The sequence below is a fragment of the Salvia miltiorrhiza genome, chromosome 2, assembly GCF_028751815.1.
Source record: "Salvia miltiorrhiza cultivar Shanhuang (shh) chromosome 2, IMPLAD_Smil_shh, whole genome shotgun sequence".
NCBI classification, from domain to species: Eukaryota; Viridiplantae; Streptophyta; class Magnoliopsida; order Lamiales; family Lamiaceae; genus Salvia; species Salvia miltiorrhiza.
In genome coordinates this window covers 47,733,261-47,758,732 of record NC_080388.1, presented here as the reverse complement: position 1 = coordinate 47,758,732, position 25,472 = coordinate 47,733,261, and the positions used below count along the sequence as shown (strand labels likewise).

The 25,472-nt window shown below is 35.8% G+C and overlaps 3 protein-coding genes and 1 pseudogene across 6 annotated transcripts; 2 read left to right on the top strand and 2 right to left on the bottom strand.

The window, feature by feature from the left end:
* Positions 1-2,774: 2,774 nt before the first annotated feature.
* On the bottom strand, positions 2,775-5,443 carry LOC131011799 (wall-associated receptor kinase-like 4). Of its 3 annotated transcripts, XM_057939645.1 has the most exons (3): positions 5,098-5,443; positions 4,231-4,941; positions 2,775-4,122 (listed from the first exon to the last, which is right to left on the bottom strand). In XM_057939645.1, exons 2-3 carry the CDS (start codon positions 4,520-4,522, stop codon positions 3,857-3,859), a joined length of 558 nt encoding a protein of 185 aa, XP_057795628.1. In that variant the 5' UTR covers positions 4,523-4,941; positions 5,098-5,443; the 3' UTR covers positions 2,775-3,856. The 3 variants fall into 3 exon arrangements, with proteins under 3 accessions (XP_057795628.1, XP_057795627.1, XP_057795626.1); XM_057939644.1 differs by having other exon boundaries at positions 2,775-4,941; positions 5,082-5,443; XM_057939643.1 differs by having other exon boundaries at positions 2,775-4,941.
* On the top strand, positions 4,949-6,284 carry LOC131011798 (putative UPF0481 protein At3g02645; annotated as a pseudogene).
* A 299-nt stretch (positions 6,285-6,583) lies between these two features.
* Positions 6,584-8,365, top strand: LOC131011797 (magnesium dechelatase SGRL, chloroplastic). The gene is made up of 5 exons (XM_057939642.1): positions 6,584-6,873; positions 7,322-7,498; positions 7,576-7,734; positions 7,823-7,969; positions 8,057-8,365. The coding sequence occupies exons 1-5, from the start codon at positions 6,757-6,759 to the stop codon at positions 8,174-8,176; spliced, it is 720 nt and encodes a 239-aa protein (XP_057795625.1). The 5' UTR covers positions 6,584-6,756; the 3' UTR covers positions 8,177-8,365.
* Positions 8,366-8,439: 74 nt separating this feature from the next.
* Positions 8,440-14,402, bottom strand: LOC131011796 (TOM1-like protein 4). Of its 2 annotated transcripts, none has more exons than XM_057939640.1 (10): positions 13,974-14,402; positions 13,139-13,282; positions 12,947-13,025; positions 12,321-12,419; positions 12,111-12,224; positions 11,057-11,208; positions 10,475-10,556; positions 9,756-9,841; positions 9,483-9,674; positions 8,440-9,378 (listed from the first exon to the last, which is right to left on the bottom strand). In XM_057939640.1, the coding sequence occupies exons 2-10, from the start codon at positions 13,243-13,245 to the stop codon at positions 8,724-8,726; spliced, it is 1,566 nt and encodes a 521-aa protein (XP_057795623.1). In that variant the 5' UTR covers positions 13,246-13,282; positions 13,974-14,402; the 3' UTR covers positions 8,440-8,723. The 2 variants fall into 2 exon arrangements, with proteins under 2 accessions (XP_057795623.1, XP_057795624.1); XM_057939641.1 differs by having other exon boundaries at positions 13,139-13,302; positions 13,974-14,359.
* Positions 14,403-25,472: the final 11,070 nt, after the last annotated feature.

Below are 25,472 nucleotides of genomic sequence, written 5' to 3'. Positions count from 1 at the left end.
GTTCTGCTGGATTGAAATTTTTATTGTGAAAAAAAAAGAGAAAAGAAAAAATTAAAAATTCATTGATAGCACAAAGACGCTAATTAAGGGGCGAACTTCATTAAAATCTTTTCGACGAAAATTCAGTGGGAAAAACGTCGATAAAGGAAAAAGAGTGTTTTTTCTATTACATAAAAAAAAGAAGGGAAGAATGAACCATAAACAGAATAAGAGAAGCTCAAGAGAATGATACCACATTCAACAAGAAAGGAAAAAACCAACTAAAAGAGCCAGACTAAAATCGGAACTAGAACCCAGCACACCAAAAATCTGAAAAACCACTCTAACAAAATTAAACCTGACAAAATTAGCCCGGCCTGATGGGTCGACTCAACTCGCTCGAATTTAAGGTTGGCTGGGCTCGCTAAAAATAGAGACCTGGAAAAAGAAAAAAAAAAAAGGCCTAAAATGCTCGCTCAGATGGTCTGTAGGGTCGGCTAGGTTTTTATAGGGTCGGCCCTATTTGTGAATTGATGATTTGATTTGATGTTAGTCAATTGAATTTATTTTTCATTGAAAGTCAGATGGATTGGGCCGGATTAGCCTGACCCGGCTCATTTAGCAGCTCTAATTAATACAAGTGCATCTCGACCCAACCCACCTTTAGACCCATACGCAAATAGCATTATTTAGTACCATCAGCTTGTACTAACATTTTTTCCCCTCCTAATTGGGAATGAGGGGATCAAGGTTGAATTGAATCTGATATTCTTTTTCTTATGAAGTTGATAACTTGCAGCTGCTATTCCAAGTGTATATATTGGGTGAACACCACTTTTTTTTGTAATAATTCGTAAACTCTATCATATAAAGTGCTGGTGAGATTCGAACTTAAATTTTTTGGCCATAATTATATACTCACCTACAAGGGAGATAAATAGAGATATCTTAATTTTCATGTGAGTTCTAATGCACGCGTGTACCATCTAATACATCATCCCTCATGTAAAAATATAATTTAATGTGAATAAAAAATAGGTACATGTATTCCCTAATAAAAAAAATAGGTAGATGTATTTAGAGATAGATACTCTTTTATTTTTTACAGTTTGGCATGCAAGGGAAACTTAAGATAAAATTATGAAAGATATATCATGTGAATATGTCGATTAAAATTTACGCTCTATTTTCAATTTTTATAAAAAAAATATACTCAAAAGGTCCGAGGCAAATGACATAATCTTGTTTATCCCTTCCCTTAAAAGATGGATGACACAATCCTTTTGTGTTCGATACCAAATGCTTTATTTTTGTCAAAAGAAATAATAAAGATACACCCCCCCGTGTGCAATTATTTTTTTGACATATTAAATGTATAAAAGAATTATTATATGAAATGAAAATGAAAAAAACAATTTCGTAGAGAGCCCCACAAAAATTTGAATATTGAACTTTGGACCACCACTAGAGAGAAAAGGTGCAGTTCTCCACCTTGATCCAACTCCTCATTGTCTACATTCAATCATGTACATATGTAGAGTCTCAAATTTCATAAACTCATTTTCTAATTTTTTTGCAATTGATTTTTAAAATAATATAATAAATTAAGGTATTATAATAATATATGCTTTATCAGTAGTATTGTATATAAATGTCTCTCAAAAAAAGTAGTGTATATAAATGAAAATGATTGACATACTATAGTAATTGCAGTTTTCTGAGAGAATTAATACTACTAAAATATAAATAAAGTATATCCGAGCATTGTAGCTCAGACTATTAAAATACATATATACTAAAATAAGTATAAAGACTTTTATTGTTGTAGTGTGGAGTATATAATTAGAATTCAAAAAGTCCAAAGATCTCAAAAGAGTGAAGTAAAGTATTTCACCAAAAAAATAAGTTTCTTATTAGGCTTGGTTAATGACTAACATCAATGTTTTCTTTCCTTTTGTTATTTTATAGATAAAAATCAAGGTTTTCCTTTACCAAAAAAAGTAATTTTTTAAAATTCAACTTTGACAATATGTAGGACTGTCCCATGGAGTGAAGGAGGGGTTACACCTTTTCTTGAAATTAAAGACTATCTTCAAATACTCACAACTAAGAGACAGTACCTACTGGCACTAATTCTCTTTATTTGTGCAAATAAAATTTATCCCTTGTGCTAAAAAGGAGTGGACAAAGAGTTTCTCAATCTGCTCTTTTAAGACTTCTACAAAACACACTTTAACCTTTTGAACTGGGCTTTGTCTCCCTATTCTCTTGCCTACCTATTATTCTAACCCATTCTCCCCTCATGTTTGCATGATTGGATTTCAAGAATCAAAACAAATTTTATTTCTTACTTTGAAATCAACTTTTGTTTATACTCACATGAATGCATTACAAATATCACACATGCTTTTAGTTGGCCCCTTTATGTTGTTTTAAACTATTGCTTTCTGCAATACACATTGAAAAAGAAAGGAAAATATACACATGATTTTGGTCCCTTTAGGTGAAATCAAGGTGTTTTGATTTTGTAAACCTTATATTGTATATGACGAAGTTGAGACATAATTGCATGCCATGTACAACAGTCAAACAAAGAAAAACACATACAGTCCATAGTGGAACTACTGATTGATTTTACTTTGACAAGTCTGACAACAAATCTCTGTCCCCAGTTAAAAAATGACTAATTCCTACTGCAGTGGGGTCATGTGCAGTTGAATCATTCCTCAACAAATGCTGCATAAATTGTTTTGTGATTGGATAAGGTAAGAAAAAGGCATCAAACAGAGTTCCCTAACAAACTAAGGTATTATTCTATTACACCACTGTCTCCCAATTGTTTCTTCTTTCCTCAAACAAACAAGTTGGCATCACTTCTTAGATTGCTCAACATGTCTGCTTCCCACAGCCTGCCTCAAAAGCAGCTTTCTCTCATTAAAAAGGGCTGATTCATCACAAATTCTTCTACTGCATTCGCTCTCTCATCATGTCAGTTTCTTGGAGGCACAAGTGCTTGGTTCTGAGCTTGCTTGCTCTTGTTTTCATGTCTGAAGCATCAAGATCGCCTAAGGCATACAACTGGGAGCAGATGCTGCCTAAGAAGCTCCCGACACCATCTTCAGCTCCATCGAAGGGAACAAATTCAGTATCTGCATCTTCTAAAGCTGTGGAGATGGATCAGAAGCTGCCTTCCTCTGATGGGAAAGTGTAGCTGCTGGGGGACTAGGTGGCTTAACTTGTCTAACTGTAGGCGGGCTCGACGTGCTAAAATGAGGAAAGGAGATGAGGAGATTGAGGCATTTTTGTTTGCTGTTGCTAATGGGGATGAAAGGAGATGGGAGTGTATAGATTAAAGGCATATAGCAGTCAGCAAAATTGGCTTTCTTTTTCTTGATCCTATTTTTGGGATATGAAGAAGACAGAGATATTTCACTGACAGGAAATGATAGTCTTGTAAGTAGAGTGTGATTAATGTATTATGATAGTCTTAGATTCTAACTTGGAATTTTAGGGGACAACTTCTGTAAGTGTCAATTCTTTTTTTTCCTCTGAAAAAAATAAACAGAACTTTCTTATTCAGTTGATTTTCTTGGCTTTGGAAAGTGAGTTTGTGGATCATCAAAACAAGGGTGGCAATTATGTTTTTTGTTTGTTTACTCTCTACTAATGCTTCAAATGATGGAAACAAATGCAAAGAGGAGATTCCAACTGACATCTTTATTCATTGTTAGAATCACAAAACAGTAAGCCTAGTTGAAGGTGAAACAAGAATTCAACTTTAATTGGCAGTTGAAGTTGGGGTTTCCATACTCACCTTTCTCATCCCTGCAAAGGAGAGGAATAACAATAAGCTATAAGGCTTGTGGCTCTGATGACTCTAGTTGAGTGATAGTCGATGATCCCGAAATATGAGACATTCGAGTGCGATGGACACTTCCTTGATAGTTGGTCTCTCCTGGTATGAACTTGATAGGCATCTCTTGGCTATCTCAGCAACTTGTGTCAAGTGGCAGAGATTATCATCATCCGTCACAAGACGATCATCAAGAATCCCAAGCAACTCACCTCCTCTATTCGGCCCGACAAAATATTTGGCAAGGTTTTCTTCTCCTTGCAGCCACTCAGGACTCATCACACTTTTTCCTGTCAAAAGTTCTGCTAGAATAAGTCCATAACTACAAACGTCACTCTTTTCTATGAATTCACCAGAAGAGACATAGTCGGCATTCAAACAGCTGGACGTAACATTACCAGAGAAGCCAACACAAAAACACTGTGAACATGTTAAAGAAAAACATTCACTTTGACAGTATAAGCATGGTCCAGCAATATGCTGGAACTGTTGAGGCTTCCATGGATGATTGGACCTGTTGTAGCGGAATGCAAATAGGCGAGTGCTCCAGCAGTATCTGCAACGAATATCCCATGAGAGAGAACGTGCAAGGCACTCAGCATTGATGTGATCCAGAAGGGTCTTATATGGGACGAATTCGTACACCAGTAAAGGGATTTGTGTCTCTAGACAACAACCGAGCAGCTTCATCACATTCCTATGACAAATTTGGGAGAAAGCAACTAACTTTCTGATGAGGATCCCAGTGTTGCATCGATCAAACGCATGACAAAACTGTATGGTAACATCGCAGTTCACCCCAAGGTTAAAAAGACTGTTTTTTCTGTTCTTTAAGAAAATAAAAGGAAACTACTGGGCATATCTTCCACTGTTTCATTTCATTGACTCAGTAGTGATGAAAGTCTTGGCAAAGACGAGAACAGAAGCCCCACAATAAGAAGCAGCCAAGAAATTTACCAGAAATGAGTTTCCATGAATATCTTACCAGCCCAAGAACCGAAAGTCTTCGAACATCATTAATTTGTCCGGTACTGTCTAGGAAATATCCGAAAAAATATCTGAAATATGATAGATCAGGACTCCATTTGTTTGCAAAATGGTATATTGGCCTGTTTTGACAATGTAGCAGAAAGCAATGCTATTAGATAACAGGAAATTTCAAGAATCATGAATCTTACATAAGTTGTCAAAATTTTTATAAAAATGTCTGAAACACGAGATCATGTTTCTGTTCGTCTCGATAACATACTTGTTGCTTTACCTACCTCGCCCTGCAAGCCCACAATCTTCAGAGTTGATGATAATCTACGCTGCATCAATTAGCAGCTCTATGATCCAAAACTAGTCTCAATTGGTCCTCTCCACCATGGCAAACACCATCTACAGAAGATGGAGCACCACAAATTCAAGTACCTAAAGCTTCTGCTAAGAGTCCAGCGTGGATAAGTACGTGACGGCAATGAGATCGCAGGAAATGCAGAGACTGTGGAGTCAAGCCCAGATGACTTTCTGGAAATGCTGATTCTCGATGGCTACTTCATCATTGAATTGATCGGATTGGATAACCTAAGGGAAGGAGATGATACCATTTTCCAGTATGAACAAGTACTCACGATCTAATGCTGATCGAAAATCAGGTCCCTTTCTTCATTCTTGACCAATTGTTCAGCATGACAAGAACAGGGGATCCAGACAACAATTTCCTCTACCTAATCCAGCTTTTCATCGGTGACTTCACAAGTGGCTGAAATTTCATCACTGAGAAACGTCGACCACCTTCTTGGCCTAGTGCACCGGATTTGGTGCTCTTCATTTGCCAAGATGATGATCGAGGAGAAGATATTGGCCATCAATTCAGCCACTGAGCTGCAAGAAGCAGGAATCAAGTTCCAAAATTGCACACAAAACAATATCTTGGACATCAAAGGAACTATAAAGATCCCAGGATTCGCCGTTTCAGACGAAACAGAATCGACCTTGAGGAATCTAATCGCATACGAGCACTCCTTCACAGATAATCATCCCAAAAACGTGACAGATTACGCGTTTTTTCTGCACTGTCTCATCAATTCATCAAACGATGTAGCCGTACTACGGCGCTATGGGATTCTGAGAAACTATCTAGGCGATGATTGGACGGCGTATGAGATGTTGAACAGATTAGGGCAAAATAGCCTCATATCTACCAATTCTGAGGCATAATTAATTGAATAGTCCATGGGCGTTCATACATGTTGCTGTTGTTCGCACTCACGCAGACCGTGTTTACGGTTTGTTGCATTGCATATGTCAATCGCAAGTGAACACTTCTCTTTGTTGGAAAGATTCAAGCTAACTCTGTTCCTCATCAATTACCTAAATTTGCTTTGCGTCATTCTGTTTATATTGGTTTTCTAGGGGTTTAGCTCAACTTTCTTCTGTTTTTCAATAAATTTTTATTGTTTGTGTACAATCCTTTTGGCTGTTATTAATATTTTATTATATATGCAATTGTTTTATTTTTTTATCCTTATTTATTTCTTTCACAAACATTAATTAAGATTATTTTAATAAAAGAAAATTTTAACGCAATTCAAATTAATAAAATGGATCACAAGCTAAAAATTGGTGGCGAGTAAGGTGAAAATGGGGTTGCGAAATTAATTAACTACCAGTTGCTATCTATGTGTACAATGAGAGGCTATATAGTAAAATGCGATTGGTCGAGCTTGGATTTTGTAGGCCCACATCAGCTGGAATCATTCTTGCCGCTCCATTTTCTTTCCAATGTGTTTTCATCATGTCCACAACCTCTCTCTCTCTCTCTCTCGATTTTGACAAGCACACACAGCACACGTTGAGTTGAGGAGAAATATTGGTGGTGGAGTGTGGAGAGGGAAAACTGGAGAGAAATGAGAAACAAGTAATACAACACAACAAAGAGAATGGCTGCTGCATTCTCACCTTGTTATATTCATAACTGCAAAATCAATCATACTTCACCCCCTTCTGCTCTGCTGCCTCACTCATTGACTCCATCTTACAATTCTCTTGTTTTCCAGGTTTCATTTTTCTCTAGCTCTGTTTGGGGCCCAAAATGGGATAATTGAGGCTTATCTGCTGCTCTCGATAATTTTCTCTTCCCTGCATTTACAGTTAAATAGAAAATTTCTTTCTGAAAATCATGAATATTGGTGTTGAAATTTTGAAAAATGGCTGGAAGCAATCAGATTTCCAGAAGAAGCTTAATTTAGGATACACATCTTTTGCTAGAGTTTGTGCTTAATTTGTAAACTTGGGGTCGTTCACTATTCATAATTAGCCTAGGTAGACAAAATAGGAGTATTTAGAAATTTGGAAAATCTTAATGCCCTTGATTATTTCTATAATTTGAGATAACTTGTTTGACAGGACTAGGGTTGTAGAATTCCCCTTACCGGATTAATAATGTGTTAAGCTTATTGTTGGCTCTAAACATTGATGTAGTGAATAATGTGATGATTGATATAGGCTGCAAGGCTATTAGGCCCTCCAGTAAGATTTGAAGCATCCAAGCTGAAAGTGCAGTTTGTAGGGGAAGAAGTGAGCAAGCAAACCAGAGTGGTGCCCAGAACCTACACTCTCTCCCACTGTGACTTCACTGCTCATCTTACTCTAACCATTTCAAACATAATCCCGCGCGATCAAGTAATGTTTGCTTCATTTCATGCACTAACTAAAATGTGAAAACTCTCTTAAGCATAGCATGCATACACTTGGTGCAGCTCAAAGGCTGGTATAGTAAAGACGACGTTGTTGCTGAATGGACTAACGTCAATGGTGAACTGTTCCTCAACATTCACTGCTATGTCAGTGGACCAAACCCTTTATCCGCCATGGCTGCAGAGTTAAGATACCTAATATTCTCCAAGGAATTGCCATTGGTATGTAGTTAGCTACCCTCATTCATGATGCTTGCTTTAACAGATGAGTTTTAAGTCTGAGAAAATGTGTCGTTGCCGAGGTTTGCAGGTTCTTGAGGCCGTCTTGTATGGAGACACGGAGTTTTTCAGAGAGCATCAGCAACTGATGGATGCTTTAGTGAGAGTGTATTTTCACTCTAGCTCCAACAAGTATAACCGTATGGAGTGTTGGGGGCCGTTGAAGGACGCCGCTCTGGTAAATTATTACAACTTCAAACTGGTTTGGAATGGATGAATGTTGCTGATACTAATGTCTGGAAATGCTGCTGCTGCTGTTTTGCAGGGAAAGGGAGTAGATATGATAAATGGCTACTCATATGCAAGCAAGGAAACGTCACGTGCTCCCAAGTTCTGGGGGAGCCCGAAGTCGATCTTTCAAGCACTCGTCACCTTCCTGCTGTAGAGAAGAAGAAGAAGAAGAAGAAGAAGAAGAAGAGCCATGAGGTTTCGCGACATACAATTGGATGACGAGTCGAGTTTCATACTAGCAAGAGTTGTTTTCAAAGGTCATTTGATTCTTCTGTATGTAACTTATTCAGGTGATTTCTTGACTGTCAATTCATGTTCAAAGAAGATTATTTCCTCATTTTAATCCCAAAATTGTTCAAGAATCAAGAATATGTTTCAAAATTTCAACTACAAAAAGAAACTAGTAAGCTGCAAATCTCGAGAAAAAGGAGAAGCTATTATAACAAGAAATCATTAACAGCAGCAATCTGCAACCCCGATACAAATGTAAGGCCTAAGCCACCATAAGAAATGTTTAAGTGTTAAACAATAGAAGCCGAATTGAAGTAATATATTAACAAAGGAAAAAAGAAAAAAAAAAAAACACAATCTCATATCTCGGAAGTTGAGGTTCATGTCGACATAATAGACAGAGGTCCAAACATATTATAGCAAGTCACAATGATTTGCAGACAGCAAGCAATCTGTGCATAGTATTTCCCCTAATACGACCGATTCGGTTTGGGCGACGACGACTTGGCCTTAGCGAAATCAACGAGGTCTCTGAAAAGGGCGTCTTCGCTTTTTTCTGGCTTAGATGGAGTTGGTGGTTTGATTGAGAGATTCTGGGTTTGGCCGACCAAGCTATCATAAGAAGAGCCCGATCCACTACTCGAAAGAGATGGCCCGCCACCAGGAGTGTGGCCTTGCTCGAAAAACTGTTGTCTCTGGTTGTACCTGGATGGTGGAGGCGGAAGGTTGCCCGGTGGAGCATCCCAAGGAGCTGAAGGCAAATTGTCAGCCGATTTGCTTGCAGGGGCAGGTTCGTCATATGTTGGTTTTGGAGCAAACATCGATGCTGTCGGATTAATGAAATCATCAGGGGGAGAGGAAGACACCGTTGGGTTTGGTGGAGGAGTAGTAGTCGACTTCTGGTTGCTTGAATGAGCTGGCACCGGAGTACTTGCAGATCCCGATGCTCTGGAGGATCGTTCTGCCTCATAGGTGTCACCACTGAGATAATCGACCATGGAAGAATCTGAACTTACTGGATTCTTGGATGATGGCGGAGGAGGAAGAAAGGGGCTCATGTGCAACGCCTCATTCTTGACAACTGCCGGTTTCTTGCCCAGTCCTTGTGAAGTGTCCCTCGACGATCTAGAAACGTTGTTTTTTATTTACACATACGACATATAGATAACAAAATAAAGCAATAATGGCAAGGAAAATGACCAAAATGGATTGGTAATAATTAAAAATACCTGCGTGCTAATTGACCAAAATCATCTTCCGACTCTTCATCTTCGTGATTCACATTCATAAGAGGTGCGACTGGAGTTTCACTACTTGTCACTGACACTCCTAGAGTCCCTTTGGCAATGTCATCGTGTCTACTGACAACTCGCTGCAAATTATCGTTCAAAGCCAATCCCTTGCATAGAAGGTCTTCGTCTCTGGAAAGGCAATAGTAAATATTACCAAGCTGATTTACTTTAAGACGACCAATAAATATCAAGAACCAGATGCCCTCTTACACAGTATTATTCACAAGAACCATGACTCGCTTTTGGTATGAACGGCACTGATCAATCAAGTCAACAATGATCTCATCCTTCAATCCCTATACAGTGCGATCCAGAAAACTGATAGTTTTGAGTCACTTAATAATAATAATACTAATAAACACCCAACATTAAGTAATCTTACAGAAGAAAATATCTTAAAGCATATTTATAAACACATTTAAGTATTTAACATTGACATATACTGAAGTATCAATATATACTCATAGGTAAAAGTAATAATTAAACTGGATACTGAAAATAAACCAAAAAAATAATTTCACAAAGAAAAATGAAGGAAATTGATGTGCTTAAAACATGTCCACAATCGGATATGAAACACTTTTTAAGGTGTTTAAATTCAATTAGATTTTCTCTAGAACATCTTGTAGTGAATAATTGTATTATGAACAATAAAGTAAATATATATTAGGAAGTGGGTGTGTCAGTTTGTATAGATATAATACATTAATAGTTAGTGGAGTTGGTATAATAACACAATAATACTTCGTAAAGATAACTTACTAATATTGTAGTTAGTGAAGATATTACAATAATAAAAATATTACTTTCTAAATATCTAAATATAGTAAGCGCATTTTGACCGGAAAATATGTGATGCCAAAGAAATTGGCATGAATACATACCTTAATGATAAAGAAGTAAGTATAATTTGGATTAAGAAGTTTAACCTGAGGATTATTTGGATCCAAGGCAGTTAGCATTTCCATAAGAACATCCACGATTCCCTCGGCATTTTGAATCTCTGGCAAGCTATATCAAAAGAAAGATGGCCAAATTCAAGATTTGCTGTTTCTGAGACCACAGAAGAAAAATGATAGAAACTGATACAAATTTTTCTAGGTATGGCATGTAATTTTTACAGTCACTTTGAGAATTGGACATTTGAACTCACTATATATCAAATTGCCCTGCTTCAGCTACATAAAGGACATGTGACAAGGAAGTACAAAAGAAAAATATAACAGATGCTCGGACACCTCGTGGAAGAAATTAGAAGTTCGAAAAAATATACAACATTAATTGGTGTTGGTTCTGTTGAAACACATAGTGCCAATTAGATCTTGACCTAGAGAAGCGTTACTAATTCAATCATCCAACCCCATCACTTTTACTCAGATACACGGCCATGAATATACATTCTACCCTATGGAAGTCGAAAAATATTTATCGGAATGCAAATAAAGCAGACCTTCATTTAAGAACTGGCATCTTAGACAAAATTAATTCGATAATAAATGAAGGGAGTGTACCTGAGTCCAGAAGCATCAGATTCAAGAGAGGCTTGAACAGCCACTTCCTCATATGGAGAAGTAGGTTGAAGTTGAACTATTGGATGTGTTTGTGGCGGAGTGAATAATGGAACACTATTTTCCTCTCGAGGTGGAAAATCTACCCCAGCAGACTATAAAATACAAAACACGAAAGACATAATTAGTCACGATTAGAAGAATTTCATTCAAGAGTAACACGTCTCAATCCTAGTCCTCTCTCACAACCCCAGTAGGTAAAACAATCAGTCAACATAGGCCATGTCAAGACCACCTGATTCACACTCGGCTTCTCTAAGTCGGACCAAAACCTATCCCAACCTATTAAGGATCATCATAAGTTCCATTGCCAGCTCTTATCAGGTTACTAATAGGTCAATCAATTGAGCTGGGATTTTAACAAGAATGTGATCAAAGCTGATAAATATATAAAATCTGGCTGCAAGAGACCTTAGAGCACCTGGACAAGGACCTGTGGATGATTAAATTTGTTGTAGCCCCAGATTCATTTAGATTCAAATTATAAGCCAGGACCAAAATATGAGACTTTTGGGCTTAAAAAATAAAAATATATGATGATGGTATATGACCTGGAGATATTATGGTTGCAATGGGGTCAAAATTAGTAGAAAACAAGATCAAAAGGCTGATACACATGTTTCCATGAATAGTTTAGAAAATGCCAAAGTTAACTTGATTTACTAGCTTTAGACCATTGCAAAAAGTTAGGTATCAATGTCAAAATGAGAAATGGCTAGAAAACTAGAGACGAAATTGGTCAAAACACGAAAAGGAGATGCTGTTAGATGAGCTTTGAAGAGTGTAGTTAGTAGACAAGTACCAAAACCCTTGAAGCACATAGCTTAAACACAACTCACCACCCCTCCAACAAGACTTTTATGTGAATTTGAGTGTTTCTGTGGAGCAATATCATATGTAAGCCTAATTTCCTCTACCACGCACGAAAAAATTGACTCCATGCTACAGATTATATATGGCATAGAAAGAAGCAGACAGATTCTAAATTTCTATTCACCTTCAATTCATTGTAGGCAGCAAAATACTGGGGAAACCTTCCTCCTGCTCCCCCTAAAGCCTCTTGCCAGGTATCAATCAAAGTCAGAATCTTCTCCCTCACATTTAAATCAGGCTGTAAATGTATATCATAAGAAGATAAAATCCCGTTAGGTTGTATGGACAGGAGGAGGGAGCCGGAGACACCAAGAGAGAAAAAAGAGTACATTACCTTCTTTCTAACAATTTTAACCATATCGTGCAAGATATCCCGCTCAGCGATCTGTTGAAACACGTGTTCCCCACAATTTTTGCTTAGAGTCTCCAGTACCTGAATCATAACTCATTAAAAGCATATACTATAATATATAAGAAAATGCCTGTATGTATGCATGCATGTATGTCCTGGTGGAACTTCATTTAAATTGTGTTTTATCTAAAAGCTTACTCTCAAAGGCAGCAATGTGTATTTACATTTCAATACACTAATAGATCCCAGTCAACCATATTCGTTAGTAAATGAAATCCATATTCATATCTTCACAATTCCTATCATAACTGGGTAGTAATGAACAAATACTTCTCACTTTTATCCATGATCCAGCAGCAGTACTTTTATTATGAAAGAAAGTTGATGAAATTATGTCTAAAAATATGGTCTCATATAACTCATTTAGTTGGAATTTCCATGAAAGCACTGAAGATATATTTAGCAGAAAAATCGAGAAAATTAGGAGCAACCACTACATTTCAGAATAATAAATGCCATTGTTCAGTTCAGAGTCAAGATTTTCAGTATATTTGCAAATGGATTAAGCATGCTGAAGGCACACAAATAAGAGAAGGGAGCAAACTTACAAACAGCGCAAGGAGCTGTATTTTAGGGCTTTTGTTCGCTAATTTTTTCTTGAGTGTCTTCAACGCATCCTTGGCTTGCCTGCAAAATGAATTCATCTGATGAGAATAAATGAAATAACACCTCATCTAGATTATTACTCAAAAAAATGAAAAAAAAAATACAGGTACCCATTAAATTAAAACAAAAAATACCCAGGATCCATGTTTATTAAATCGCATAGCTCTATATTCACTGCCCAATCTGGACCAATCAGCAAATCACTAGTAGCCCTCTCAGCAAAAGCTGCCGCATTCGCCATATTTTGTCTATTTTGTATCGACACGTAGTTGCAATACCTAAATATCGAATCAAACCACTGTCATCAAATTAGAAGCACATGTCAACAGAATCAGGCAAGCAAGTATTGGATAAAGTTGATCAAGGAAGACAAAAATCAGTTCCAAAACCCAAACAAACAGAAGCCACCATAGCAATCAAGAAAATCGTGGATACATCAGCACATGAGCAAACTTCGTATTATACTTGGAGAAATATAAAAAGACTGCAAGAAAAGAAAAGGCAGCAAAATTTGAACAACAACACATAATATTTACTAATTACATCCAAATTATGAGCAAACCAGAACCAGTAGAGGCATTAGATAACCAGAAACAGAATATTCCAGCAAGCCAATATCTAAATCCTTCTATCTCACCTAACCTAAAAGAATTTCAGGAAACAATCAAGACGCAGAAATTGGGACAAAATGCATAACCAAAATTTCAACAAATAACCGCATCAAAACCCAAATTCGAGAACGCAAAAACAACACCCAACAAGAAACGGAGCCCCAAAAATTCCAAAAACAACCAGCGTTACAAAATTCAAAGAAAATAGAGCACGAAAACCTCAACGATCATACCTTTCTTACGAAAAAAAACACACAATTGCAATACGCACCAACGAGGATCAAGAATAACAAGAATCAAATCAAGAAGGTGAGAACTCCACATGAATAAAGAAAGAAAAAAAAGCAAGAATCTTTACCTGCCAGAAGCCTCAAGTCTTGCCAAGTCAAAAGAGGGACAAAAACCAAAATGGATTATTTGTGTGCGTGTGTGTGTGTTTTGGCAAATTCTTTAGTCTTAGGGAGGGAAGGAAGAGAGTAGATGGATGTGCTGTGCCTGTGCTTGAAGAATTATGAATTATCAGTGCGTGTTTTGTGGGATCTTGCGCGAGCAATGCGTGTGTCGAAGTTTCAACCTTTGAACCTTATGTCACAGCTCTAGAAAAATGAAAATTTTGCACAGAATATCTTGCTAAGGCCGCGTTTGGCAAAATAGATAAATAAAAACCATTTCCCAACTAAAAAAAATTACGAAAAGGAGGAGGCTTTGATCATTTGCCTAATTGCGCTTAACAATACCTCAAAAAAAAAAAAATTTAAAGAATTGAGCTAGTACTATTGGTCAATGATGGCTACAAAAATACGTGCACCAAAATTCACAATTTACAAAAATTTGTACTCAATAGGAGTTCCACTTGGAATTGAATATTTGCACGCTAAAAGTACATGAATAAAATAACCAACTACTAGACTATTTTTTTGGAAATTTGTATCATAAAAGATGACTCATAATAATAATAATAATAATAATAATAATAATAATAATAAAATACTAGCAAAAACTTGCATGCATCTATTCTAATTAAATGTAATTATCATTCATTTTTAAATTAAGGGTTAATAATCCTCAATATGAATCTATTAATCACAATTGGGACTTTATTCTATAAATACATCATGGATTCGAATGCGCCGAAATATGTTTCAAAATTTTACTATAATATTAATATTGACTAAATACTAAAACCAATACTTTTTTAGATCAAAATTTTAAACATTATGAGTTCAGCCATCTTCAACTTAAATCATTCAGATTCTTCTCAAACACATTATACTTGATATGTCATTCGAAATCATTTTTATAATAAAAATATTGTCTTACTGTGATTTGTTCTTGGAAAATCATGCCATTTTGCTATAGGGACAGGCAAATTACATTTACAGTTGACGGCCGCTAATTGATGATTCCTAGTTTTGACTTTTGCTTTAATTCCTTGGTTGGCCGGCGAATAATCTACGTGGAAAGCGCGTCCATTTGAAAAATTAGTCTGAATTTCAATATGTGAAAACGCGACGTTTGTTTCTCGGGTTGACTTTGCATTTCACGCTGTATATATGTGATAAATTGTGAATAGTAGTATTTTAGTTATTTTATTATCAGTTATCCCTAGTTTTATAGAAGTTATCGTCCACCCATCGGCAATAAAATTTAAGGAATATCCTTAAAATATCTCATTTAGTCATTAAATTTCTTGTTGGGGTGATTATAAATGACAACTTAATTAATAAAAGAAATGGGTTATTGCCAGAAAATACATGTAGTTTGTCAATTTTCTAGTTTAACATAACCTTATAATTTGATCAGAAAATACACCAATTTTCAATTTAATCGCAATTATAACATGACTTTAATCTGACCAGAAAATGCATTAAGTTTCAATTTAATCTTATAACGTGATCTTATTTGATCTTATTTAGATTACTGTTCATCATAGATGTATTACTATTGTAACTTCATATTAATTTGTTATGTATAAAATATTGTTAATTGATTAATTTATTTTTATAAAAATTAAGTTTGATGATTAATTATTTTATATTAATTGTTTCATAATATATATATATATATATATATATATATATAATCAACACACAAAATGCATATATATAAATTTGATTTTAATATTCTATTAATATATATATTACATATATAATAAGTATTTATCTATTTAAATTATCAAATTATAAAATATTAGGACCAATAAATAATTTAGGTACATATGTAATCGGAACTATGTTAAAAAGTAAATAACATTATATATTATTTACATATAGATGTATATTCATCATATATATATATATATATATATATATATATATAGTATACTGTGAGATGAAAAGAAAATTAAAAATATTTAATGTTAAATTTTAATATTATTATACTAAATTAATTATAAAGTCATGTTATAATTACAATTAAATTGAAATTGATGTATTTTCTGGTCAAGCTACAAAGTCATGTTATAATTGCAATTAAATTGAAAATTGGTGTATTTTCTGATCAAATTATAAAGCCATGTTATAAACCAGAAAATTGACAAAATATATGTATTTTCCAGCAATAACCCCTAAAAGAAAACGATATAACAAACACAGCAAAAATGGCCTACTATGCATAGCAAAGCAACAGTTTACACCATTCATAATGATACATTTGAACTATGTCTGTGTGTGAGAATTTTTTCATGCATTTGCAACTCTAACTCCCTACACTATAATGTAAATAAACAAAGGTGTTAATTTCCAAATGTGCAATATTTTTAAACCTTATCACTAACCCCCTCATGACGTAGGAGGATTACCTAATTTATTGTAATTTCTTGTATTTGGCACCAAAAACTATAAATTTTTAAGAACAAATAAACTAGGGTGATGATTGAATGGACATGGCTTACTTAGGGCCCAATCGAAACCAGTGGAACAATTTTTTATTGATCAAACTTTTGTCTTGACGGTCTCCTAAATTGTATCTCACACAAATAAATCATTTTAATAATATTATAAAATTAAAAAATGATTATATAACTAAACATAAGTGTGATTTAATAACTAGTCAAAGTAAATATTTACTGGGCAGGGAATAAAATGTGATGTATTTAATTGAGATTTCTTTTACCATATGTTATATTAATATCATATTTGATAAATGTAGTGAGCATATATCGTATAATCCTAATGGACTAATTATTACTAGGCCCAACAGATTAGCCCAACCAAACAAAGAACTAATTTCATATTGCCCATAATCGGGCTCAATACAGAAGACATGCAGGCTCATAAGGTATAACCTAAAAAATGTGGCAGCTGAGAAGATAAAGTAGGAAGTAATTAACATGCAAAGATTACATCGAAAAATATTGGAATTGCTAAGGTTCAAACATTAAATTAACGTGCGTTCAGGTGCATCCGACATACCCTTTGGTATAAAAAAGGGACTTCAAGGTCGAACAGTGAAGGATATTCAGACTAATATCTATTCTCTCACGTTTTCTACACTCCCTGCAATCTCCATCTCCTCGCTTACTCTCCACGCTTCTACATTCTACGCTCTCACCTGGTCTATCACATTCAATTCATTCACCGAATTAGTCACTTCGGACTTCCCCGACAAGAAAGCTTACTGATCACTAAAACACTAGCAATATGAATCGCAACTAAAATAGTGTAATTTTAGCATAAAAACGAATCAATTATTGTATCCACAAAGACTGATAAATCGAAAACACAATGAGCAATTCAATATAGACACTTAATATCCAGACAACCAGATAAAAAAATTATGATTTTCTAAGACTAGACAGATGTAAATGGAAAGCAAGTAAAATCATAGAAAAAGATCTAAGGATAAAATACCGACTCTAGGAAATGTAATTACGTTGATTAAATCTATATATTCAACATATTAATTCAATTACCAATTTAATTCGGTCCTGGTGAAAAATCACAATAATTTCCATAACTTTCTCTAACGAATCAAATTATGAAAGTAGATTAGTAAATTCTCTATCTCAACCAATACTCAAGAAAATAGACTAATTCCAAAAGACACATAAAGAATAACTTCCTATAACTCACCTACTTATAAAGACTAAAGCTAAAACTATATCATGCCTTCTGGAATCGGTTGAACAATGTTGGAAAATTCAGAAGACCGTTTTGAATTATACCAAAACCCTTTATTGATGTGTTTGCCATATACTATATCTTATTTGATACCCTTAACATATATCAGTCTGGATGTAAACACGCTTATGCTTATTTAATCCAACTAACTAAAGGATTCTGCGTCCAACTGATTAGCATTCTTATAGAATCTTGGACTGACTCAATTATTCAAGAAGACATATATCACATTATCTTCGAGCAGACTAGAGCATTTAAGTGGAAGATACGATATTTAACGAAGATCTTGCCTTTTCAGAACAAAAGACAACGTACGAGGAATGGTGCTACATGTCTACATCGCCTTGTACGGATTTGCCGAATCCCAGAAGCGTCCTCTCATGAAACTCAACTGGATTATTTTCAAAGCTAACCACCACTCTTTTAAAGATGTTCTCCTCCAATAGAACTACTTTGAAAAGGGTCTATAAATACCCTAGGGCTACCATGGGCTTGGCTAACCGGGCCCGGCGGTTCGGCCCGGAACGGGCCTGAAAGTCAATGGTTCGAGCTTGGACCGTTGACCACGGACCTGTTCCGGGACTGGACCATCTAAAGCAAAGGGCCGGTTACAGTTCAGCAATTCTCGGCCCTTAAACCGCCGATTCGGCCAGTGAACCAGCAGTTTCGGCCTGGGATGCGAGGCGGCAGGTGGTGGCATGTGGCAGGCCGTAGGGACGGCAGGGTGGCAGTTTGACCGCAGGCCTAGGGGGCACGGCAGGCGAGGCGGAACTGGCGATTTTGGGAGGTTAACCGCTGGTTTTCACAGAAACTCGGTTCACTTACACTATCATTACACTAACTTACTTTACTTTATTGTTCTTGTTTTATATTATATTACTACTAAGTACTAAATACTATATTATACTATATATTTCAATTACACTATCACTACACTCACTTGTTTTACTTTATTGTTCTTTCTTTACATTATATTACTACTAGTATTACTACTAAGTACTAAATATTATCTAATATACAATATATTTCAATTACACTATCACTACACTCACTTGCTCCTTTTTTTATCGCACAAAGTTATGTTAGATGTTAACAATTAGTTCCCCAAACACTTCAATAATTCACCAAGCCCACCTTATCTCTCCAAACGCCAAATTCGCTCCCAAAGGGGATCGAACCCGGGTCTCATCACTTAAGTGAGGACTCGGTGGCCAGGTGAGCTAAGCCCCCTGGTTCACTCACTTGCTCCTTTACTTTATTGTTATTACTAATTATTCTCTAACCTCTATTATCTATATATTATTCTCTACTTGTTTATTTGTTATCATGTCTCATGGTCGTGGTAATCGTGGCAAGTCTATCAATGTCGACCCCGAAGAAGATATGATAGCACTCCCACTTTTCCTCAAAATGTTCAAGTTCCATCATTATTCTCTAGGAATAGGTGGAAAGCGCCTGTTGAACGAGGACCTTACGGCCCACGCCGAGAGGCTGCCGATTTGGCGAGTGAACGATTGGTTAGACAACTTCAAGAAGAGGAGGATGAAGCCTATGCACGTACTTTGCATAGCGAAGAGGCGGAGGAGGAAGACGATCAAGCACGTCACAACGTGGAGAAGGAAATCCATCCCTCTAGAGGTAGGGTAAGGGTAAGGGTAAATCACTTACTTCTAACATTTTCAAAAAACATTTTAGGAGGGAACCCGCTCCTAAAAAGCCAAAGGATGGTCCAAATGCTCCCGAGAGGTTCATTGCCTATTGCAACTATTGCAACGCTACTTACCAATGGCAAGCATGAGGGGGTTATGGCACCCTCTCAAGGCACATGGAGAGTAAGCATGCCGTCGAGTATGGAATCCATACAACTCAAACTCAACTACATATCGAAGCTTTCCAAAGCCAAGGTAATGAACAAGGTAATGTTTTATGGAAATTTGATCCACAAAACGCTCAAAATTACATGGCTCATTTTGTTTCAATGGAGCATTTGCCTTTTATGTTTGCCGATAAAATATCTTTTGAACATACTATGAAAAATGTTTATAATCCCGCCGCCAAAAAAATTGGTCGAACTACTATGTGCAAGGTTATTAGGCAACAAGCCGAAGAAAAAAAAGTGATTTAAGAAAATATTTTAACTGTTTAAATCAAAAAATTTCTATATGTTCCGACATATGGAGTGATTCTTACCAAAAAAAAAAATCTTATATGGGTGTTACTTGTCATTGGGTTGATGAAAGTTGGTTAATTCAAAAATATTTTATTGCATTTAGATATTTTAATGAAATACATAATGCTACTAACATTGCTCAATTGATTATTTCTGTTTTAAATAAGTATCGTTTGTTAAATAAGATATTTTATGTTGGATTTGATAGTGCATCCGCCAACACCACCTCCATTCCCGAGTTAGTTGCCGCATGCTCACCCTCTTTTAATGGTAGGTATTTTCATGCTCGATGTATTTGTCATATTTTAAACCGATGTGTACGAGATGCTTATACTCTTATTAATGATGTTGTTGATCCCATTAGACAAGCTGTTAATATTTTGCATAGAAAAACTAATATTGGCAAAAAATGGCAAAAATATTGTCGTGTTAAAAAAATTCGATATACGAATTTTGTTAAAGATGTTTCTACACGTTGGAGTTCAACATTTGACATGCTTGCATCTACCATGGAACATATTGATCATTTATGTGATTTTTTAGACAAACTTCCGAGGCAAACTTATTTTTATTGTCTTCGTATTGGACAAGATGTGGTAGTTTATTTCAACTTTTAAATGTTTTTCAAAATGCTACTACGGATTTATCCAATGTTTATTATTGCACTAGTATTAAAGTTTTAGAACATTGCATGTATATTGGTATTTCTTTAAATGATTGTTATAAAAAAAAATCGATTTGAAGGACGTATCATATCAAATGATCCTTAAGTGGCTTAAATATTTTATTGAAATTCCCGATGTTTTTTTAGTTGCTAAGATTTTATATCCTACAATGAAAATTGCCGGTGTTTATCGCATGTTAGAAATTTATTATGGTTACCTTTAGGGAAATTTATGAGAAAAAAGATTAGAAAATAATGAAGTGCTAGAATGGTACCTTCCCGAATTAGATGCTATTAAACTTAGAATAGATAGCACAATTAGGACCTTGTTTAATGACGATGAACAAAAATATATGCATGCAAACCCCTCATACTCTTCAAGTGGTACTAGTAGTTCACAAGGTCAATATGGCTCCTCCACCTTAGGAAGTAGTTTTGATCAAAACGAATGGGCTCAAGCCGCTTATTCATTTATGCATACACGGCCACTATGTTGCTTGATGATTGGTCTAAAGTCGAGTTGCAAGCTCAAGAGAACCAATGGGATCAAGCCGACAAGAGCCAAAACGATGAATTCACCAAGTCCAAACGATCTGAGGCCGATGAGGACTACGATTAGGTAAAACGAATGGGCTCAAGCTGCTTATTCATTTATGCATACACGGCCACTATGTTGCTTGATGATTGGTCTAAAGTCAAGTTGCAAGCTCAAGAGAACCAATGGGATCAAGCCGACAAGAGCCAAAACGATGAATTCACCAAGTCCAAACGATCTGAGGCCGATGAGGACTACGATTAGGTAAGTTAAGGTAAGAGAACTACGTGAGCTTTAATTCTTCATTATTCAATGAAGATATGTAGGCCACTCAATTTTAATATTTATATTAAAATTGAGCTCAAGCCCTTAATTATTATTTTCCCCCCCTTTTAGACGACTTTCTTTTGGAATTATTATAGTGAATTAGTTGTTTAGCTAGTATTAGTTAGTTTACTTATTCAATTTTGAATATTATAATTTATATCCTTATAAAGAATAAATTCAAGGGAAAAAGGTGCAGATTGGCCCGCGAAGTAGTAGCCCCTATAGCGTATAACCCCTCTTACTCACTGTGTGTGCAACTAAACCCCCGAACTCAAAAAAACCGTGCAAATTGCCCCCTCTGACCTAACGCCGTTTACAGCCGTCAGTCAACCATTTTTCTTATTATTTAATTAAAAAGATGGGCCCACTCCACCGCCGCCGCCGTTACCTTCCACCACCATCACCACCAGCCGCTCCTCCACGACGCAACCGCAGCAGCAACAGCAGCCGAACAGAAGCAACAGCAGCTGATTTCTCCAATCGAAGGGAAGCAACAAACGACAACCCTTATTTCTAAGAGCCCACAATAAAACATCTGATCAATGGTAATCGTTTGAGAAGTTGAACCAGAAATCTCTGCGGAAGTCTGAGTACACCTGAAAACTTCTATCCATCTGGTTTTCACTTTCTCAGATATTGTCTCGTTTGTGCAATCTGTTTTGTGCAAACTTGGTTTACTACTGATTGAGTTTCGTCTTGCGGTGAAAAATTCTTTAATTGAATTGTTAAAAAAATTTGTAACCCTCTAGAACTCAGTGACCAATTTGTGATTGAAATCATCTGTGGAGCGAAAAATTTCTTAAAATTGGCATTGGCAATTGCAACCTCTCCGCATAGCTGGCATCAATAGCACTAACCTCCACAGCTAAATCCCCCACATTCCCTAAATAATCGGTCTTGCGGGGCCGGCCGCATTTTCGTTTGAGTACTGGCGGAGGCGCATTGGACGGGGACGGCGACGATGGGGAATAAATCTGCGGGGTTCATGTCCGCGACAAAGAATTGCTTAAGGAGATTGATGATTTGGTGATTCTCAGCATTTTCCGGATCGAATTTATTGTTGGTGGCGCCATAGACGGCAGCAGTGGAGCGTAGATGGGCGTGCGGCAGCGAGGGGTGGCGGACGAGGAGTCGGTGGGGGCGAGGCGGAGGCGGGAGTAGGTCTGCTTCCGGGAGCCGGCGGACTCGTTGAAGATGGAGCGGTCGATAATTGGGATGACGACGTCGTCGCGGCGGTTGGGGTTGGAAGCGGATGAAAAGCAGCGAGAGAGGGAATAAAGCTCCGATTGGGAGAGGAGGCGGAGATCCACGATGGGAATTAAATGCAAAGGGTGGGCCCCACAGTAAATTAAAAAATAAAATAAAAAATGGGTTGACTAACGGTGGGAAGACGCCGTTTAGTCAGAGGGGCTTATTTGAGCGATTTGTTTGAGTTTGGGGGTTTAATTGCACACACAGTGAGTAAGAGGGGTTATACGCTATAGGGGCTACTACTTCGGGGGCCAATCTGCACATTTTCCCTAAATTCAATAAAGATATCAATTTTTATGCATTATTTTGATTGTCAATGTGTTAGAACTATTTTTCCTTTATTGTGTTTCAATTTTCAACACAAGTCATTTAATATAAAAAAATATTTTGATTGTCAAGTTTATAACTTGTTATAAATTTAAAAAAAATGACATAAAAAATATTATTTAAGATGACATAAAAAGTCTTATTTCAAAAAATATATTAATTGTCATGTTTATAAATTTTCAACACAAGTCATTTAATTTAAAAAGATGACATAAAATTATTACATGTTTATAACTTATTATATAAATTTCCACAATTCCATACGTAGAGAATAAGAATTATTTTGATTGTCACTTGACTTGTTTGTAAGTTATTATATTATTTAAGATTTTTAAGTTGAGTAAAAATTTTGAAATTTCATCACAAATCATTTAATTTCATAAAAAAGAATACAATTTTTTTTTTTTTTTTAAAAGCCTGAAAATCGCCGATTTTCGGCCCGGCCCGGAACCGGCGGTTCAGGGCCCGAAAACTGGCCCTTCAACAGAATAGGTGGGCCAGTTTAGGTTCATGATATTTTTGGCCCGGAACCGGTGATTTTCGGCCCGATGGCAACCCTAAAATACCCATGAGGATTCAGACGAGAAGACTACCGAAAACGTTGTTATTTTCACAACTCTTAAGAGCTTCAACTCCTTCCATCCATCTCAAGATCTCAACCCATTTCGAATAAGGGACTCATCTAAATTCTTAAAAAGCTAGAGTTAAGTTGTTCAAAGATCACTCATATCTCTAGCTTGCATACATTCTCTTATACTTTAGATCTGATATAGTCTCTCAGCTTAGGGTCGAGCACACTTGTATAAACACTTGTAAACTGTAAAAGATTAAGAATAATTCTATGAAGAAGTCTAAGGCTGCTAAAATCTCAGATGAAGATCAATCTGCCATGAAAAATCAACAAACGATTCAATTGAAGGAGAGCCAGACTGATAAAGAAATTTCGATCAGAAAGATCAGCAGAATGCTAAGCTAATCAAGTTTATGCCAAGCTGATCAGGTTACTAAAACGAAGGGCAGCGGGATGCCAAATTAGTCAGGGTACCAGCATGAAGATCAGCAGAATGCCAAGTTGATTAGGGCACCACCACGATGATCAACAGAATGACAAGCTGATCAGGTTTATGCCAAGGCACTGACACAAAGACTTTGCGAAACTGAAATGCAAACTGATGGAAACATCAATTTACTCAAGCTAACCGATTGAAGAATACGAAGTTGGCTCGTGCTCAAACTCACTTATGCCCACGTCAACCTTAAAGTCAACAAGCTTTAAGCTAAGTCAACCTTTACAACATATCAAGTCATTCTGGACATTTAATGCCACAAAGTTACATTAAATGGAATCTCGTTTTTCATAAGATAGTACAAGGATGTTTGTCGAATATCAACGTCAACGTACGAATGTGCAGATCTAGCTATCACAACATTCGTTGTTACAATGAAAAGATTTCAATGGACAATAAATCAGATTTGATGAAAGCTCTCTTCAATAGCGCTATTCAAATTCCTAACTATATATATGATAGAAGATCAAGCTACGCGGATATGAGGATCTCCAACATTGTTGTGCTCTCTATATTTCCAGCTTTATGGTTTACTTCCAAAAACAACAATTAATAAAAATAGGAATTTGTTCTTCATTGTAATATATTGTTAGATTATAGTGAAAATGTTATTTTTCGTGAATAAGCCAGTATAAATTTATGAATAAGCTACTTGTAATGCATGAATATCGTATTTAGATAATATGATGAAATTTTTTACCCCTCCGAAGTTCGAATCCAAGTTTGAATAGTTATGCATGCATTACAAGAAGCTCATTCATAAATTTTACTAACTTATTCAAATTAATTTATTTATTTTTCATTCTTAACTTAGTTTTATTTTATTTTTTTTTACCTTTTTATAATATCAATTTTTACTATTGTACATTCTTCTTTATTTTTTTATATTCAATTAAAATTAATTTTGATATTATATTTATAAAATATTTTATGTCCCTTGCATGAGTGCAAATGCTATTTGTATCTAAACATATGTTTTGTTGTTGGATTTATCATCAGTCTTGAAATGTTGACATATAAAATGTTTGCCCGACCGGGAGGTACGCTAGTTTGACACCAACCTCTATCATTGATTTTGAATGCTAAATAATAGTCACAAAATTATGGAAACTTGATTCCGAGCCGAAATCGAAGTTGGGCTGTGAATCAAAGAGCCCACCATGAGTAATATTTTTGAGCCCGTTGAGTTCATAGTTGTCCATCAGAAAACAACTACTTGTATCCCCGTCTTATATATATGCGGAACTTTAAAATTAATTACAAATTTTATATTAATAGATTTATTGAAAATTTATTTCCAGAAAAATAAATTTGGTATTATAAAAATAAATTGTATTATATATAAGTTTTAAAATAAAACCATAATTGGTACTTAATTTTTATTATGCTTTTATG